At 52.5% G+C, this 19054-nt stretch overlaps 1 protein-coding gene across 1 annotated transcript; it reads right to left on the reverse strand.

Annotated features, from left to right (window-relative positions):
- Positions 1-8191: 8191 nt before the first annotated feature.
- On the reverse strand, positions 8192-18014 carry LOC144274637 (zinc finger protein RFP-like). The gene is made up of 7 exons (XM_077833621.1): positions 17598-18014; positions 15877-15972; positions 14632-14862; positions 14292-14314; positions 13445-13560; positions 11058-11102; positions 8192-9500 (listed from the first exon to the last, which is right to left on the reverse strand). Exons 1-7 carry the CDS (start codon positions 18012-18014, stop codon positions 8980-8982), a joined length of 1449 nt encoding a protein of 482 aa, XP_077689747.1. The 3' UTR covers positions 8192-8979.
- Positions 18015-19054: the final 1040 nt, after the last annotated feature.

The raw sequence follows: 19054 nt of genomic DNA on the forward strand, positions 1-19054 counted from the left end.
GATCTGTCCTATGGATGCAAGTGTCTATCAGTTATCCCTGGAGTCTGTCCATGTCCCTGCCCTCCTCTGCTCTCTCCCTGGTCGTATGTTACAGGCAGAGACAGAAGCTGAAAGGCAGAAACTTGTGTCTTACTTTCAGCAACTGCACCATGTCCGGGAGGAACAAGAGCGACTCCTACTGGCCCAGCTGGAAGAGCTGGATCCAGAGACTGCAGAAAGAATTGAAAAGACAAAGCAAATTTTGCAGGAAATACCCTGTGCCTGTGAGCTGCTCATGAACGGGCGTGTGTGTGTATGATCACAAACCGGAGAACTTGGAGGATGCTGATGTGGCTAGTAAGTCGGTGAAACTAGCAGAATAACATTTCTCTTTTGATGTAGGAATAAAAAAACTGAATATTGTTCCCCACCCCCACAAACAAGCCCAGTGGCTTCAGCGGGAGCAGAGGGGTCTCAGCCCCCTCCCCCACAGGTTCAGGCCCAGCTGTGTCAACTGGAACAGAGGGTGCTCAGCCCCTCCAAGATCAGGCCCAGCAGTCTCCCCTCCCCGCAGGCCCAGGCCCAGTGACCCTGGCTGGAGCAGGATCTCCCGAGAGTGCGAGGACCGTGGGGCAGTGGCAGGGAGCTGGGTGCCACAGGCCTGAGCGGAAATGTGTGTCAGACACCCCTCCTGCCAGCTCCCCATGTTTGGTGGCCTGTGCGGTGGGGGTGGGGGGTTATTCCATTCTCATGGCCTCGGCTTCCAGAGCTTGCAGGAGAGAGTCCACCCTGTCAGCAGCAGCCGCCTGCCCCCAGCACCTGGGCTGGACGCTGGGTTCACGCAGCTGGGCTCAGAGCTTGGGCTGTGTGATCACAAGCTTGGCAGCCACAGGTCGGGGCAGGGCAGCCAAGGGGAGCAAGGGACAGTTCTGCTCCGTGCACAGGGAGCCTGGGGAGAGTGATGCAGCTGCAATGGCAGGTCCCCAGGCAGTGAGCGGGGTGTGACTGGGCTGCGGAGGGTTGAAAGGGGAGTAACCCAGCTCAAAGGGGAGAGGCTGGGGAGGAGGATAGACCAACCCTGAAGGCTCCTGACAAGGGGCTGACTGTATACTTAACCTGGTTGGGACTGGTGCTTTGGTTGCCTTTTCTTTTCCCCCCAGCTTATCTTGGACTGGAAACTGTGGGAGAACAGGAGACGGTAGGAAGTGACACAGGGAGGGCAACTCAGAGGACAACTTTGGACACCAGACACTGTTGAGCCTCCTAGGGCCCTGGGTCAGAGCCCAGTAGAGTGGGTTGGCCCAGGCTCCCCTACCACTGCCCACCTCCCTGCCCTTCTGATTAAAAGAGGGCTTGGACTGCAAGACCTGCCCACTGGGAGGGGGCACTAAGTGTGCTAACCACTAGGCCACCTAACCCACCAATGACTCAATTACTCTCCCACATGAGGATCCAGTTGTGTATAAAAATTTTCTTCTCAGGGGAAAGAAAACGACACTTACAATATCTAGATCTCGTTTCCCTAAAACATAAACAGAAATACATATACATGTTTTTTTATGAGCTTCCCTTCCCTTATGTGTTCTTAAGTTAAGTTAAGACAGAGTGATTATTGCTATTCAACTTCCATTTTTCAGTTGCTTCCTTCATCCCCCCAATAACATTTTGGTTGAAGTTTATTTAATTTAGACTTACCCCAAATTTGATAAAACTAGATTAACACACCCTGATTAAGCACAGCCCCATCCCAGTCAGGAACAGAGGAAAACTCCTCTGGGCTCAAGTGGCCTCATTCCTGCAGGGGCTGCTCCACTTGGAGGAAATAATCTTGAAGGGGAGAGGTTGTCACAGGAAGGGGGGGCAGCCAGTGGGGAGGCTGCTGGAAGTCAGAGGAGCTAATTCTTGCAACAGAACCACTGGGAGGAAGAGAACATGTGACCCTCTGCCACTCACAAGGACCCTTCAGACCAGGTACAAGCAGGGACGTGCGCAGGCATTTAAATCAACCCCTTTTGGAGGGGCACATTCTGTTACCCCCCTCAGGAGCTTGCTTCCCCCACAGTCCTAGCCACAGAAGGACCTTCCCCTTTCCCGTGTCCCCGCTTGCTATTCCCTCCCCAACAGGAGCTCACTCTTTCCCCCGCCGCAGCCAGAGCTCACTCTACCGCAGGGCGGGTGCAACCACTTGGCAAAATAGGCGGTCGCCTCGGGCTCCAAGCGGTTGGGGGAGGCGGTGGAGCGGAGGTGAGCTGGGGCAGGGGGACACGGGGAGGGCCGCCTGCAGCAAGTAACGGGGTGCGGGGGTCGGCACACAGGGGAACCGCTCCCCGGCCCAGCTCACCTCTGCTCCGCCTCCTCCCCTGAGCACCGCCCCGCTCTGCTTCTCTCCCTCCCAGGCTGGCGTGGCAAACAGCTGATTGGTGCCGCAAGCCTGGGAGGCGGGAGAAGCGGTGGCGTGCTCGGGGAGGAGGCGGAGCAGAAGTGAGCTGGGCCGGGGAGCTGCAGCACGCGGCTCCCTGGGCCGAGGGGAGGGGGGGTGGTGGCGGGGAGCTGCCGCAGGGGGGGTGCCTCAGGGCGGAGGGGGGCAGTGGGGAGCTGCCGCAGGGTTCCTGGGCGGGCGCAAGGTGGAAGTTTCACCTCGGGCGTGAAACGTCCTTGCACCGGCCCTGCTCTACCCTCCCCCCCACCCCGCCCCACGCAGGCAGAAGATCGCTCTTCCCTGCCTCTGCGACCCCCGGGTTGGAGAAGCTCTGTGCCCATGATGATTATTGTGGTCGGGGGAGGGCGTGCCTCTACTTTCCCCTGCCTTATGCACACCCTTGGGTACAAGCTGACTGCAGCAGGGAGTGGCTGAAGATGAACCCTGCCCTGGGATCTAGTTGTTCTTAAACTTCTGTCATGAATTCACTTGGTCGGTGCTACGTCCCCAGCTTTACAACAGTCTCTAGACTCTTTAGTCTGCCAGACTCCCTCGGCCTCTCGCTCTTCCTCCTGGATAAGCCATGTGGCTTCACCCCCTCCTTAGGCTGGAGCTCTCGGCCTGCAGCGCTCCGACTTCACACTGTGAGCTCTGTTCAGTGCGGCCAACTGAGACACTCCTGGTAGAGACTCGCAGACGCTTCAGGGACAAACACACCTGAGCAAGCGTTTGCAGAGACACTCAAAGAGCGTTGTCAGAACAGTCGGGTGTAGTAGTCAACTGGACACTGCATAGGAAGTTGTTAGGTTATCCTAGAGAAATGAAGGTTCAAGCATAGATCATTCTGGTCAGCCCAGTGCCCAGGCAAGCAGTAGCAAACCTCCTTGTTCCAGCTCTGTCTGTCCCTCCGTCTGACCTCCTTGGTCAGACTCCAGGTCAGAGCCCCGACTCCTTCCAGCAGCCAGTTCTCATCCCCAACCTCACACCTCTCCAGTTCTTTACTGAGCTGGGGAATGTTGCTCAAGCTTCCCTATTTAGAAGTGGGGAAAGCCCTCTGAGTTGTTAGTTGCTAGATGTCCATGTCCTGGTTTCTGGATTTGCCGTTATCTTCTTAGATGCTCCATCGATATGGGAAGGGGATTAAAGCCCAGACAGCAAATGGCTCAGTGAAAGAGCAATAGTGTGTTGGACGTGAGCAAAGAGTCTCTCTGTGTGTGAAGGGGCCTGTCTACACTGGCAATTCTCAGCGCAGTAACTTGCTGGCTGAGGGGTGTGAAAAATCAACCTCCCGCACCCGAGCGCAGCAAGTTTGAGCGCTGTAAAGAACCAGTGTAGACAGGCTCTGAGCGTCGACCTGGTTTACCAGGAGAGCTGGGAGATCTCTCTCCCCAGCGCTCGCGGGTGGCCCCACAGGCAACTAGTGTAGACAGAGCCAAATGCTTCACAACCACTGCGCGCCTCCGGAGGGAATTCTGCTGAAACCAGCGGGCTCTCACCTTGGCGCGGAGTTCTGGGGGCTGGTGCGTTTAAGCACACGGGAGTCTGGAGGTTCAGCTCTACACCAGGGGGTTAGGCAGCGGGTTTCACACCTCAGATAGGGGGAGAGTCCCCAAAGAATGTTCCTAGGGACCGCAAGACTGGAGCAGTGGATGGGCTCTGTTCCGGTCCCAGAGGCTTGAATTATCTGGGGATCCTGGGACTCAGATACTTGGGTTCCCCTTACTGCAGTCCGGTGGCACCTCACCAGGTCTGGGATACAGACACACACACCAGTAAACAGAAACCCTCTCAGTGCTCAGCATCCAAACCCCCTTAACTCTGACCAGGTGGGTTCTGGAGACCTGAATGGAGAGGTCTCCCCCTCAGGGCTGCCACATCCCTTTGCCTTGGGCTGAGGGGGGCTCTTTCCTGGATGCTTCTCCCTGTTCCTGGATAAGAGTCTCTCCCTCCAGGGCTGCCACATCCTGCTCCCTTTGCCTTGGGGTGGGAAGGTTTCTATTAATGGTTCTTCCTCGGCTGGGGAGAGGTTGTCTCCTGTTCCACGTCTTCCACCATTCTCTGTGGCAAGGATAGAGCAGCTGGTGGCTTTAACCATAGATACCTGTGGCCAGGAGCCCCCACAACTCTGCTGCTGGGAATGTGGCAGCCCCGGCAGGGGGAGCGGGGAGATGCAGCAGGGGAGGAGGCAGAAAAGCAGCAAGATAGACCGGAGAACCCAAGGGGACTGTCTGTGACTCCATGTTCAGGCTGTTCTGGTGCTTGAGAGTTTCACATTTGATACCTAGCGTGGGGTTTGTACCCTGGTTTGTAACTGTTTGCCCTAAGGTTGGTACTTCGTGAGCTACTCTAGACAGTGGAGTCTAACCTGGGTCTCCCACGTGCCAGCAGAGGGCTCTAACCGTGGGGGTAAAAGTTTTAAGGCAGGTGACATCACAAAACCCACCTCCACCTTCTCCCCACCCCCACACTCACATTGTGTGTGGAGCGAGGCAGGTGCCTACCTCATTTAGGAGGACCAGACAACAAGTGTAAAAAATCGGGATGGGGGTAGGGGGTAATAGGTGCCTATATAAGAAAAAGCCCCTAAAATCTGGACTGTCCCTATGAAATCGGGACATCTGATCACCCGAACTTCATTCCAGCAAGAAACGTCATAGGTGCCTGAGCCACCGGACATCAGGCGCTGGGTTCCCGTCTGTAGGCGGCTAAGCAGAGACCGACGCCCCCCTGCAGTCCTGATTTAGGCACCTGTTGGTGAAAGGGGGGAGGGCTTAGGACACCCCTCCCCCCTTGTCAGCATCTCTCCTTGTCTAGCGTAGATGGCTCCCTGCCTAGTGAGCTGGCTTTTGTGAATCGCACTGTAAGGTGCCTCTGATGCTCACGCATTGTCTAGGGGGTTCAGGCCCCTGACTCAGCTTTGCAGAATGTGATTTTCTGTTTGCCGACAAACTCGGCCCTGTGACGCTCAACATTGCAACACCAAGTCCCTTCATGGATTGTCACCTGTGCAACCAGTCACCTCTCCGCAGAGCACAGCTGAGCAATTCCTCATTGACATGGGTGTGGACAGGAGAGAGACAGAGCACAGGCTGGAGAGTGACACATCCCAGTAAAACCCCAAATTCTCCTCCTAGAGGCGCGATATTCCCTGTGGGGGATGGGGGGACAAACCAAGTCAGGCAGCAAATCCCATGGCTCTACCCCCGACAACTGCAGCTGGGACAGTAAAGTGGAACAAACAAGAAGAATTGTTTGTACTGTTTTATTTACAGTAATTACTAAAGGTGGAAAGTAAAGGGAGCTGAGAAGGAGCCTTAATAACCACAGCATGGCAAGCAGATCCCCAGCTACTGAGAACAGTTTTCTTAATGGCACTAAAATAACACCAATGGCCAGGAATTAATACAGGGAATTAATGAGTTACAGTCTCACTTTCAGTAACATGTCATAAATCTCTCTGTTCCCTTTCCTTTCATACTCTCCTTTTCTATTCATTTTTCTAACCCTCACTTCTGATCCCTGTTTATTTTCCTGTGTCTCTCCCACTCTCCTCCCCTCCCTTTGACAGATCATCGCCCATGGCTGCTCCATCCCACCCCTGTTATTTTACTCATTCCTTTCTTGCTGCCCCCAGGCTGGTTCCCCTGTCAGGGATAAAGAAAAGGAGTACTTGTGGCACCTTAGAGACTAACCAATTTATTTGAGCATAAGCTTTCGTGAGCTATAGCTCACTTCATCGGATGCATACTGTGGAAAGTGTAGAAGATCTTTTTATATACACACAAAGCATGAAAAAATACCTCCTCCCACCCCACTCTCCTACTGGTAATAGCTTATCTAAAGTGACCACTCTCCTTACAATGTGTATGATAATCAAGGTGGGCCATTTCCAGCACAAATCCAGGGTTTAACAAGAACGTCTGGGGGGGGGGGGGTAGGAAAAAACAAGGGGAAATAGGTTACCTTGCATAATGACTTAGCCACTCCCAGTCTCTATTCAAGCCTAGGTTAATTGTATCCAATTTGAAATGAATTCCAATTCAACAGTTTCTCGCTGGAGTCTGGATTGCAAGTTTTTTTGTTGTAATATAGCAACTTTCATGTCTGTAATCGCGTGACCAGAGAGATTGAAGTGTTCTCCGACTGGTTTATGAATGTTATAATTCTTGACATCTGATTTGTGTCCATTTATTCTTTTACGTAGAGACTGTCCAGTTTGACCAATGTACATGGCAGAGGGGCACTGCTGGGACATGATGGCATATATCATATTGGTGGATGTTTAGGTGAACGAGCCTCTGATAGTGTGGCTGATGTTATTAGGCCCTGTGATGGTGTCCCCTGAATAGATATGTGGGCACAGTTGGCAACGGGCTTTGTTGCAAGGATAGGTTCCTGGGTTAGTGGTTCTGTTGTGTGGTATGTGATTGCTGGTGAGTATTTGCTTCAGGTTGGGGGCTGTCTGTAGGCAAGGACTGGCCTGTCTCCCAAGATTTGTGAGAGTGTTTGGTCATCCTTCAGGATAGGTTGTAGATCCTTAATAATATGTTGGAGGGGTTTTAGTTGGGGGCTGAAGGTGACGGCTAGTGGCGTTCTGTTATTTTCTTTGTTAGGTCTGTCCTGTAGTAGGTGACTTCTGGGAACCCTTCTGGCTCTATCAATCTGTTTCTTCACTTCCGCAGGTGGGTATTGTAGTTGTAAGAATGCTTGATAGAGATCTTGTAGGTGTTTGTCTCTGTCTGAGGGGTTGGAGCAAATGTGGTTGTATCGCAGAGCTTGGCTGTAGATGATGGATCGTGTGGTGTGGTCAGGGTGAAAGCTGGAGGCATGTAGGTAGGAATAGCGGTCAGTAGGTTTCCGGTATAGGGTGGTGTTTATGTGACTATCGTTTATTAGCACTGTAGTGTCCAGGAAGAGGATCTCTTGTGTGGACTGGACCAGGCTGAGGTTGATGGTGGGATGGAAATTGTTGAAATCATGGTGGAATTCCTCAAGGGCTTCTTTTCCACGGGTCCAGATGATGAAGATGTCATCAATATAGCGCAAGTAGAGTAGGGGCGTTAGGGGACGAGAGCTGAGGAAGCATTGTTCTAAATCAGCCATAAAAATGTTGGCATACTGTGGGGCCATGTGGCTACCCATAGCAGTGCCGCTGATCTGAAGGTATATATTGTCCCCAAATGTAAAATAGTTATGGGTAAGGACAAAGTCACAAAGTTCAGCCACCAGGTTAGCCGTGACATTATCGGGGATAGTGTTCTTGACGGCTTGTAGTCCATCTTTGTGTGGAATGTTGGTGTAGAGGGCTTCTACATCCATAGTGGTCAGGATGGTGTTATCAGGAAGATCACCGATGGATTGTAGTTTCCTCAGGATGTCAGTGGTGTCTTGAAGGTAGCTGGGAGTGCTGGTAGCGTAGGGCCTGAGGAGGGAGTCTACATAGCCAGACAATCCTGCTGTCAGGGTGCCAATGCCTGAGATGATGGGGCATCCAGGATTTCCAGGTTTATGGATCTTGGGTATTAGACAGAATATCCCAGGTCCACGCAAGAGAGAAAACCTGTATTTGTGCTGGAAATGGCCCAACTTGATTATCATACACACTGTAAGGAGAGTGATCACTTTAGATAAGCTATTACCAGCAGGAGAGTGGGGTGGGAGGAGGTATTTTTTCATGCTTTGTGTGTATATAAAAAGATCTTCTAAACTTTCCACAGTATGCATCCGATGAAGTGAGCTGTAGCTCACGAAAGCTTATGCTCAAATAAATTGGTTAGTCTCTAAGGTGCCACAAGTACTCCTTTACTTTTTGCGAATAGACTAACACGGTTGTTACTCTGAAACCTGTCAGGGATAGTTTCCTGTCACTCTTCTCAGTTCTATTTTCCACCATTTCTCCTGGACTCTCCCTTTATTCTTGTTTTATTTTCATTCACATTTTCCTTCTTGCTTCTTCTAATTCCCTCGGATCAAACCTGCCCTGTCCCTGCCTCCCCCAGTGCTGCCAACCTCAGGAGTTTAAAAAAATCGTGAGACTGACCCAATGATGGTATTTTTAAGGTTATATTATGGTTTTTCCATCAATCGGCACCCCCTACCCATCCCCTCCACCGCCCCCACGTATGTGTGGGACCATGACAGTGCGACCAGTTGTCCTGAGGTGACTTGGGCCCCTGCGGCAGGAGCTGTGGCTGGGAGACCCCATGAGATCCAATCCCACAGATCTGCACAAACCGCTCCCTGCTGCTGCTTCTCCCCAGCCCCCGAAACCCTGATTGATTCATGCTGGGTCCCTGCCCAGCCCCCACCTCTGCCTGTCCCCAGCCCGGCTGTTACTTCTGCCCCCTGCCCAGCCCCTGCCTCTGCCCCTCAGGGCCCCTCTGCCCCTCCTGCAGCTCCAGGGGTTCCTCCCCCTCCCCCTCCCATGCCTGGGGCTGCAGGGAGGGAGGGGGAGGAGCTTCCAGGGGTCATAGAGATGAGGGGACAGGGGCTGGGTCGATGGGAGTCCTCCAAGGTCATAGAGACGGGGGGTCTGTGAGGCTAGGGAGGCCGATTTCCAGTTCCCCCCTCTGCTGTGGGTCTCAGGGACGCAGTCGGAGCCGGGATCCCAGCCACACCCCGAGCCAGGGGCGGATTCTCTCCCCAGGGACGGAGCCCGGCGGGAAAGTGAAGATCGGGGCCTCGGCACCAGCATCGATAAATGTCACCTGCCCCCGGCCACAGTCCAGACAAACCCGGATCCTGCTGGGGGCCCGGCTCAGGGTCAGGGGGGTCGCAGGGGAGGTGAGAGCCCGGAACTGACCCTCACACCAGTCCCACCCCACAGCCCAGATCCCCCCCTCAGGGCTACAGCTGATCCCTCCCTTCCTCCCCACAGACTCTCTGGCCACCCCCACAGCCCAGTATCGCCCACCCTCCGCCTCCACCTCCCAGCAATGTCTCCCCGCGGTGAATCCCTCACAGCCCAGCACCCAGAGCTCAGTGTCAAATCTCTCAGGGTTGTTGGGCAGTCGCTGCCGCGTGTTTCCCCATCTCACGCTTTTCCCATCCTCAGACAGGACGAGTTGGGGATGAGCCGTGTCTGGATCCAGAATCACATTCGCTGTGCGGGAGAGAGAATCGGAGCGTCAGGGGCAGAGCTCGGCCCTGGGGGAGGCCGGGGCCATTTCTCACACTCCCCAGCAGCCGTGTTCTGGCTGGGACAGGCCTGGATCCCAGGGAGCTGCCTCTGTCCTGGGCACCTGAGACTGAGCAGGGATGTCACTACACTTCCTCAGTCTCTGTAAAGAGACCCACTTCATTAATTTCCCATTTGCTTGCATAAGCGTCAGCACCCAGCTACCCCTGTTGATTCTGCTCCATTCCCAGCAGGAGAGACACACCAAGAAAGGTTTTAGTGGGGAGGGAGCAGGTCCAGTTTTGAAGCCCAGAGGAAATCTCCCTCCTCTAATGCAGTCTCCACTTCCAGGGCTGGGAACAGAGAGGAAGATGCAGCATTGGGGAAGAGCTGATTAACACCAGAGAGAAGGAGGTGGCATTGGGTGGGGTAGCTCCATCCCCAACCCAGAGAGAAGGGAGGAGCTGGCAGCATCAGAGGGAAAGGATCGCCCCAATCCAGGAAGCAGCTCCAATGGGAGAGCCCAGCCCTGCCCGGAGGAAAGGCAGGATGTTGGAGAAGAGCAATGGGGAGACCCCCTGCACCAGGGTAAAGCAGAGGGATGTGTCAGTCCTCTGGGCATTGAGCTGTGTTCGGGTGCTGCTCAGGGAGAGTGTTTCTGTTCATTAGCATGGGCATGAACTCAGCACTCAGGTTTGTGTCAGGACTATTCGTAAAAAGAAAAGGAGTACTTGTGGCACCTTAGAGACTAACCAATTTATTTGAGCATGAGCTTTCGTGAGCTACAGCGAGCTGTAGCTCACGAAAGCTCATGTTCAAATAAATTGGTTAGTCTCTAAGGTGCCACAAGTACTCCTTTTCTTTTTGCGAATACAGACTAACATGGCTGTTACTCTGAAACCAGGATTATTTGTGTGATGTCAGCTTGGGATCTCCCCAGGTGTTCCGGCACCTTGGCAGAAGTTGGGGAGGGGGGTACGAGGTCGCAACACCTGTGGCCCTCCCCTCTCCCTGGCCCTGCTCCACTCTTCATCTTCCCACCGAGGCCCTGCCCCTGGCCAGGCTGGGAGCCTTGGCTGCTATGGAGAACCCCTGACCCTCCACCTTCCCATGTCCACTCTCTGGCGTGCACCACCCAGGGAAGGTGGAGGGTCCGGGGGGAAGAGGAGCAGGGGTGGGGCCACTGAGAGGGAGAAGCACCAGGAAGAAGCTGCACTACACAGGGCGCAGTTGATCAGCCGCCCCTCCATGAAGCACAGCCAATGCTGTGATGCTCCATGCCTGCCCAAGGTTTGCTGTGTGGGGGGCCAACATGGCCCCCTGCCCCCAAACTATGCCCATGTTCAAAAGAGGGTGAGCTTGGCCCCCCGGCCCCCCATGTTCCAGTGCCCCTGGATCTCCTCGCTGTGAACAGGTTATTTTTAGGGCTGTGTGTACCACAGCCACTGGTGATTTGGTTGGTAACTTTCGTTACAATCTCAGGAAGATGTTTTCACTGGAATTTTCTCCTCATGTAAAGACAATCTCCAGCTGCAAACTCACCCTGTCTGTGTGCTCCTAGGGATTCCAGTGCAGACGGCAGAGTGTCTGGCGGGGGAAAGGAGAAAAGAGACGAGATTTCAGACTTTCATATTTATAACAGTGTCCCCACTCTGAACGCATAGAACTGTGTTTTCATTATGACAGAGAAACAGATCGAGAGGCCCAGAGACACACTCAGGCATTTCATAGAAACTAACTGAAACCTTCTATTTCCTCTCTCATTCAGCCATCTCCCAGCAATGGAACCAACGTCCTTTCAGCCTCACAACCATCCCAGGACACACAATCTGTAAGAGAGATTTACTTTTCCCCTCCTCATCCCCTCCCACCCTTCAAACTCCAGTTGGTTTGTCTCATTCACTCACTGCCTTTCCTCATAACCTAGACCCAGATCATACAAAGACTTTGGCATAAAAGTAACTTTAGCCACTTTGGTCCCTTTGGCCAGGGTCAGGCAGCATCATGTTGTGCGACGGACACTTGACAAAATTACCGGAGTGGGTGGCGGACATTGGCGGGGGGTTATGTCATTCAGTCATCATTCAACCCGTAAAATAACGCACAATTTTCCACACCGAAAAAACCATAACCTAGCTCGTTAATAAATAATGAACAATAAAAATAGTAATAAATTCAACTCAGGTGAGTGCTTTTGAATGTCCCTCATTGCCACAGTCATTATTTTTTTTGTGGGATGGTGGCACTGAAATAAATATTTCTCCTAAAACCATATTTCAGTGCATTGTTGTCACTAGTCATTTATTTTTCTTGTTTAAATAATATGTCTGATGGGAGGATGAGTGTTCCTGTGTGTGTGTGTCCCACCTCTACACCGCTTACCCCATGTCTCTCCCCTGTCTGTGTCCCTTACATGGGAGATCCCCCATCATGTCACAGGATGTGGGAAGCAGAAGAGGGGGGTCTCTCAGTGGAGCAGGGTTTCCCATCACCACACTGTGACCAGAGCACCCCTCTCCGGGCAGGGGTGATCCCACGGTCAATGGGAACCTCCTCTGTCTCCTGACCAGGACAAAGGGACAAGCTCTGGCTGTGGGCGGGGGTCTGTTGTGAGCAGGGGCCAGAGTGGAACAAATTCTTTGGTGGGGGGACTCACCTCTGGTGGCTCCCAGAAGTGGCTTCCCACTGTCCCTCATCCCCGCTGCTCCTGGGAAGCTAGGCTGAGGGGGTCTGTGCAGCTGGGGGAGGGGTAGCAATGAGGGGCTGGAGCTTGACTGAAGGGAGTTGTGCAGTGGGGGGGCAGCACTGAAGAGTTGGAGTTAGGCTGAGGGGCGCTCTGCAGTGGGAGGTAGCACTAATAGGCTGGAGCTTCGCTGAGAGGGGCTGTGCAGTGAGGGGGCAGCACTGAGGGGCTGGACCTAGGCTGAGGGGGGCTGTGCATCCAGCCACAGAGAAGTTAGCAAAGTCCAATACCCCCTGTGTGGAGACAAGGGGGAAAGTGGCGTGTGCATAATCAGTGGTAATTGACCAATCAGAGAAGAGAACAAGAACATGAAAATAACTTGAAGAAAAAAAGCCCTGCCAATGATGTGTTCATGCATGTGTAGTGTGTGACCTATATAAGGTACTTAATATTCATACCACTCAAAGCTGATTGGAGAAGAGCTAGTAAATATGCAATTTGGATGTGTCTAATATTCCAGACATTTTAAGGGGTAATTAGAGCTTCCCAGGAGAAATCCCCCATGACCCACCTATGCCCCAGGAGAAGGGAACTGACCAGCACTTCTTTCTATTTGCGATGGCTAGTAACAAATATCCCAATGGCTGGTGATGGCGCACGAGTCGGGGAGGGCTCTGAGTTAGAGAGAAATATTTCCCAGGTGTCTGGCTGTTGGGTCTTCTGAAATGCTCAGTCTCCAACTGACCACCATATTTGGGATAGGGAAGGAATTTTCCACCAAAGCAAATTGCCAGAGACTCTGGGGTTGATTTTTTCTTCCTCTGCCATATGGGGCACATATCATTTACCGATGTTAAACTAGAAGAAAGGTGGATTCTCTGTAACTTGAAGTCTTTAAATCATTATATGAGGGCTTCAGTAATTCAGCCAGAGTTTACGGGTAAATTGCAGGACTGAGTGGGGAGGTTCTGTGGCCTACAATGTGCAGGAGGTCAGAGTAGATGGATCATGATGGTCCCTTCTGACCTTAAAGTCGATGAGTCATTTCTTACTTTGTAACTGTAATAGAAAAGCATGTTTCTGGTGAATTAATCAACCTGAGTGTCTTGGACCCAAATGTCTGGCCTTCTCACCCAACAATTAAATAGAAGCATCATCTAAGTGTGAACCAATTGACCAGCACCATTCTCTTCCCACAGTCTCAGAGGCTCTTCCCAATTTTCATTCCTAGATCCCTTCTGGGTACCTTTGAACTTCCTCAGAGTCTCCATTAGCACAAGAGTTTTCTGGGAGAAATCGCTGACTCGCTCTTCCAGTTCAGGAGAGATCTCCTCTGGCTGCTGGAACTTCCCCTTCTCACACCTACAGAGAAACAATTTCCCGTGATTATATTTCATTGTGTCACTCATGATAAGTTCTGACTCGTGAATCGCTGCTCTAATGGGCCTGGAGTTCGAATTCCTCGAGTTCTCCCAGCCTCAGAGCAGGTGCAACACGGCCCATGGCCGTACAACCTTCCCTTCTAAGGACTCCTTAATATTCTTCAACTCTGGTCTGGTGAGATCAGCTTTGGCGACAAAAGGGGAATTGAGTCTCCATGGCCAATTCACTCTTTGGCCTCCATGCTCTGAGGGACAGGAGGTTCCTATGTAAAGTGCTGTCAAAATCTGTCCACTAGGAACTAAACTGAGACACCAACTCCCCCCTCCCAAGCTCATTCCACACAGCTCTCCAAACAGTCCTCAGGCTGGGAAAGACTAAGGTGGGAAAGACTCTTGACCACTGCTGCCTTGCGCTGAATGGTATCCAGGGCCCCAGTAGTGACAGGCCAATATTCCATCCCCACAATCCTGAGGCAGCCACTCCCCCAGGGATGTGACATCTCGACGAAACACTTGAGGTCAGTCTTTCCCACTGAATGGAAAATTCCAGAGTCTTCTGTACCAGGGTAAGAACCTCAGGATGAAGTTTATCTGAGAGATTTGTCTCCAAAATCCCCACACATGTTGCTGTGGAGATGCAGTGCTAACATCATCTCCATGCTCTTCCCCAGCATTGCCAAGTATGTGTGGGAATGAGAGAGAGCCACGTACCTACTCAAGGTGCTTCTGACATCCTAGAGGGGAGAGAGAGGAGAGAGAGATTAAAAAAAATCTCAGTACCACCGGACACACACTTGGGATTCCAGGAAAGGGGTTTTGCAAATACAGGGAAAATCAGCCCTGCCCTGGCCCCAGAGCCATGGTTTCATTGAGCTTATGGGGCTTTTCCATCTCTAATATCAATGTGTCTGTGAGTCTAAAAAGAACAAGAGTCATTCACATTTCAGCAATGCACACATTGAGTTACACTGAGATCTCTGACTGCTGGACCCCGGTGCCTATACTTCCTGTCCCTGTGTTGGGATTTGGGATGTTTCTAGCTCAGTCTCACCTGCAGGAATTCACTTGCTGGCTTCTGACACTTCCCCTCCATCTCACTGATCAGCTCACTGAGATGGGAAATCCCCTCTGAGAGTTTGGTGATATTTTCATTCTGTGTCTTCACTATCTCCTTGTGCAGCTTTTCCAGCTGGGCCAGCAGGAGTCGCTCTTGTTCCTCCAGGAACTGCCGCAGTTGCTGAAATTCAGACACAATCTTCTGCCTCTCGGTTTCTGTCTGTTTCTAGAAGAAATAAGGAAAGGGCTGGTCAGGAACACGGATGGAGCCTGATGACCTTTCATACAGTCTTACGAGAGAGTTTCTTTACAATCTCTAACACATCTGTGGAGAGACCAGGCCATGAGCCATCAGGCCTAGTGCTCAGAGCTGCAGTCAGAAGTCAGGAACTACAGCCGAAGTCAGAGCTGGAGTCAAAGTCAGGATCTCACCAAGGGTTGGGGCTACAGTCGAGCTCAGAAGTCATGCCAAAGGCTGAGCCAGAATCAGTGTCTGAAGTCACACACGGGATCAGGACTGGAGTCGGAGTCAGGCAGCCACGCGAAGGGTCAAGCCAAAGTCAGACAGCAGTACTGCAGGTCAAACCTGAGTCAGGAACAACGCCAGGGCCAAGCCAGAGTCAGGGTCCAGTCCAGCAGCAGATCGGGAGTTCACTCAGTTGTTTGGACAACTTCCCGTGACTCCTGCTGGCGTAATTCATGCAGCCGAACGTCTGCTCCAATCAGGAGCTTCGTAGGCAGATCCGCTGGTGGGCCAGAGTTCCACTAGCCCCTCCCCCCCGGCTCTGGAGAACGGTCGGGTTGTCATGAGAGTCTCTGTGGGCTGAGGTTCCAAACCCACCATTCTTCACATCCTGACACTTGACTCTACACTGCGATCACAAAGGAGAGGATTTCCTTACAGCTTCCCATTTGGGCCCAATCTCTCTGCAAGGGCTGTCTCCGTGTCTACCGGGATATAGTCAGTGCGGTTTGGGAGAAATTTTGTGAAAGCCACAAGGGGTCGTAATTAACTCATTAATTAAAATGCATCTTAGATCCTGCAGAAGACGCTGTTGTCCTTCTCCAGGGAGAGAACATTTGTGATATGCGCACGCCCACGCACACACACACACACGCACACACACACACAGAGTGTCCCATGATCATGGCGAAACACACACAAGGCCACAGAGAAATCTACCAATAAACATCCCTCCCAGCTCTGTGTCCCAGAAGGCAAAGAACAACAGGCACCGACCAGATACTCCCGGCTTCTCTCCTCTCCAGCCACTTTCAATCCCAGCAGCTTTTCTCTCTCTTCCCTCAGAGTCTTCAAATGGGCTTGTATTTTTTCCTGACAAACAGATATGATTTGGTGGGTTTATTTTCAGGGTTGTAGGGGGTGGATGAGGTGTTTTCCCACCCAAAATTCTACACAATAGTCAGTCTTCCTAGATAGACTCGGTGGATAAGGCAATACCTTCTGCTGGCCCAGCTCCTGTTGGTAAAGGACTTACACACAACTCAGCTCTGGGGAACACACTCTTTCCCAGGCCTGAAGAAGAGCTCTGTGTAAGCTTGAAAGCTTCTCGTTCACCACAGAAGTTGCCATGAGCAGATATTACTTCACCTACCTTGTCTTTCTAATAGCCCGGGACCAATACAGTTACAACAATATTGTGTACAAGAGTGGGTCTTTCTCGAGGTAGGACATCAGAGACACCAAGGAAATGAAACCTTATTTATGGAAATTGGGCGGGTTTTGTATTCAGATTGTTTCAAGTTATTACATCCACTTTCTCCATTGAGTCGAACCAGTGGAAAACTGGTGTCCCATGGTGGTAAATCTATAAAGGTGTTTTTGAGAAGATTTAACAAACAGTGATACCAATCCCAGAAGCCACCCGGGGCAGCCATGTAGGCTGGGATGCTCAAAGGAGTCCAACTCCATTGACTTTCAGCCTTGTACCCTGGGGGATGGGACGGGTTGGACAGCACTGACCTAAGGACTAGGGCAAACCCCATTAGATGTGTTGATTTGTGTTAGGAACAGCTGGGGTTTGCCCTAGTGCTTTCCTAGCCCCTTTCCCTGGCAATGGCCTCTGGGTAGCGACCCCAAAGTCCCTAGCAAAGATCCCAGAATCGTTGGATTCTGGCAGATTTCAAAGGGCTGCCTGGTGGGACTAAGGGAACCACGTTGGCTGGTCCTTGCCCATAAACACACAAGAACAGGTCAGAGTGGCACTGGTCTGCACTGCCCAGGGGTTAGTTTTGCTGAAGATAAGTCTGATTCCAGTGGCATGTGGCATGGACCTGAGCTCACTGGAGCCCTTGTGGGTGTGGACTGAAGTGCTCAGGGTCCCACACCATGTTCAGCCCAGTGATCTCCTCTAGTGCAGGCCGGCAGCATCTGAGTTTAACCCTCACGGATCAGGACAGTAGTTCAGAATCCCAGTGGGAAACCTCCTCTCCCTGCCGGGCCTAGGACATGTATCAAGCAGTCTTTTCCTCCTACTCTTTGCACTTCATCGCTACTCAGTGCTGCTGAAAGGGGCAGAGTAGCTAGTGGTTAGAGCACTGAACTGGGCCTTGGAAAACTAGGTTTTTATATTCAGCTTTGCCACGGATCTGCAGAGACACCTTGGACAAGTCACTTCCCCTCACTGTGCCTCAGTTTCCCCTCCCACCCTTTGTCTGTCTTGTCCAGTTAGACTGTAAATGGCTCAGGGCAGGGATTGACCCTCACTGGGTTTTGTGCAAGGCCCCCACAGTCGAGGTCAGGTCTCATCTGGGGTCTCTAGGGGATGCAAATAACAATTAACACTGTGATACAACCAGTAATACCAGCCACAGCTTGTAACTCCCCCATTCAGCTTTCATGCAATGAAGGCTACACACAGCTGAATGACAGGGTCACACCATTAAGCTGTAATTAACATCCAAAGTTATTACCCATTAGACTGGACAGCAACTCCCTACCTTGTACTCCTGGGCAGCTTCCTGTACGGGAACCACTGTGTGAGCGCGGTGAGCCCGGGATCTGTCGCACACCACACAGATGGGGGTTTGATCCTCTTCACAGAACAGTTTCAGAGCCTCCTGGTGTTCCCCACACACCCTGCCCCCTCCTGCTCCCTTCGCTGTCTGGAAACTCAGCCTCTTGGCGATTTCTACGACATTTGCCAGGGGCCTGTTGGGCCTGAGGTTTCTCTGTTGCACAGTTTCTCTGCACTGAGGGCAGGAGGCAGCTGTGTCGGGTCCCTCCCAGCACTGGGCGATGCAGGTGCGGCAGAAATTGTGCCCACACTCCAGAGTGACAGGGTCTGTGAAATACTCCAGACAGACAGGACATGTCGCTTCCTCCCGGAGACTTTCTACGGGGCTCTCTGCAGCCATGGCTCCCTCTGGGCAGTGGGACAGGGTAAGTTTCAATTTCCTAAGTTCACACTCTGCCCCGCCTGCAACAGCAAGGGGGGAGGTTTCCTTGCCTGAAAGTGACTCGTGCTGTTTGCTGAGCAGGAAGGACCCAACCAATTTCACCCCTGGAGGCTTTGGTGAAAAAATGTATCAGTTCTGGGGGGATCAGACAATATTTTGGTCAGACGAGAACTATTCAATGACACTGGACACTGAGATTCAAAAAGTTGAAGCTTTAGAACTGTTAAAATTGTCTGTGAGGAGCTAAATCTCCTCCCTCCCCCAGCAGCTCCCCCAGGGCAATGACCCAGTGCCTCCCCCACCACCACACGGACCGAGGCTGAGAGTCCATCTGCTGGCGGCTCAGGGGCCTGTGGAATGTGCTGGGATCTCAGCCTGGGCCCTAGGGGGGCAGGTGACCCTGTCACACAACCACGCCCAGCAAGGCCTGCTCCCATTTTCTCCCAGTTTGTCTGTCCCAGCAGAGAGACCAGGGACTGCAGGGAGACCAAGCTCCTGTCCCCCAGGTGAGGTCTGGGGCCCAATGGCCGAGGGCAGCCGGTGTGAGGGGAGCTCGCACTAGGGGCCTGCAGGGTACGTGGTGTGGGATAAACAGAGACCTCTCAGGCCACTTGCCATTGCGGCTGCAGGAGGGGATGTGGGGACAGACAGAGGAGGCCTGGGGCAGTCTGGGAAGCTGCCATTGGGGACACGGAGAGGGAATTCAGCTGTGGCGGGGAAGCTGTCCTGCGCAGAGATGCTGCTGCGGATGCAGCTAGTTACCCGGGTCCAGCGTTGCAGCAGGTTAACAACGTGGTTACTAGACGTTGCAGCTCAGCAGAGTGAAGTACTGCCCTTTTGCTGGTCTCCGCGCGGCTTCAGATTTGCCAGCATCATTCAAACACCTTTCCCCTGCTACTGTCTCAGGTACCTGGGTCTTCACTCAGCGTTGCAGAGCACAGCAGATTCAGTGCTTTGATACAGGGTTACGGAAAGGAAAGAGACTGGCATGGTACATA

This window comes from Eretmochelys imbricata, chromosome 14 (assembly GCF_965152235.1).
Source record: "Eretmochelys imbricata isolate rEreImb1 chromosome 14, rEreImb1.hap1, whole genome shotgun sequence".
Classification (NCBI taxonomy): Eukaryota; Metazoa; Chordata; order Testudines; family Cheloniidae; genus Eretmochelys; species Eretmochelys imbricata.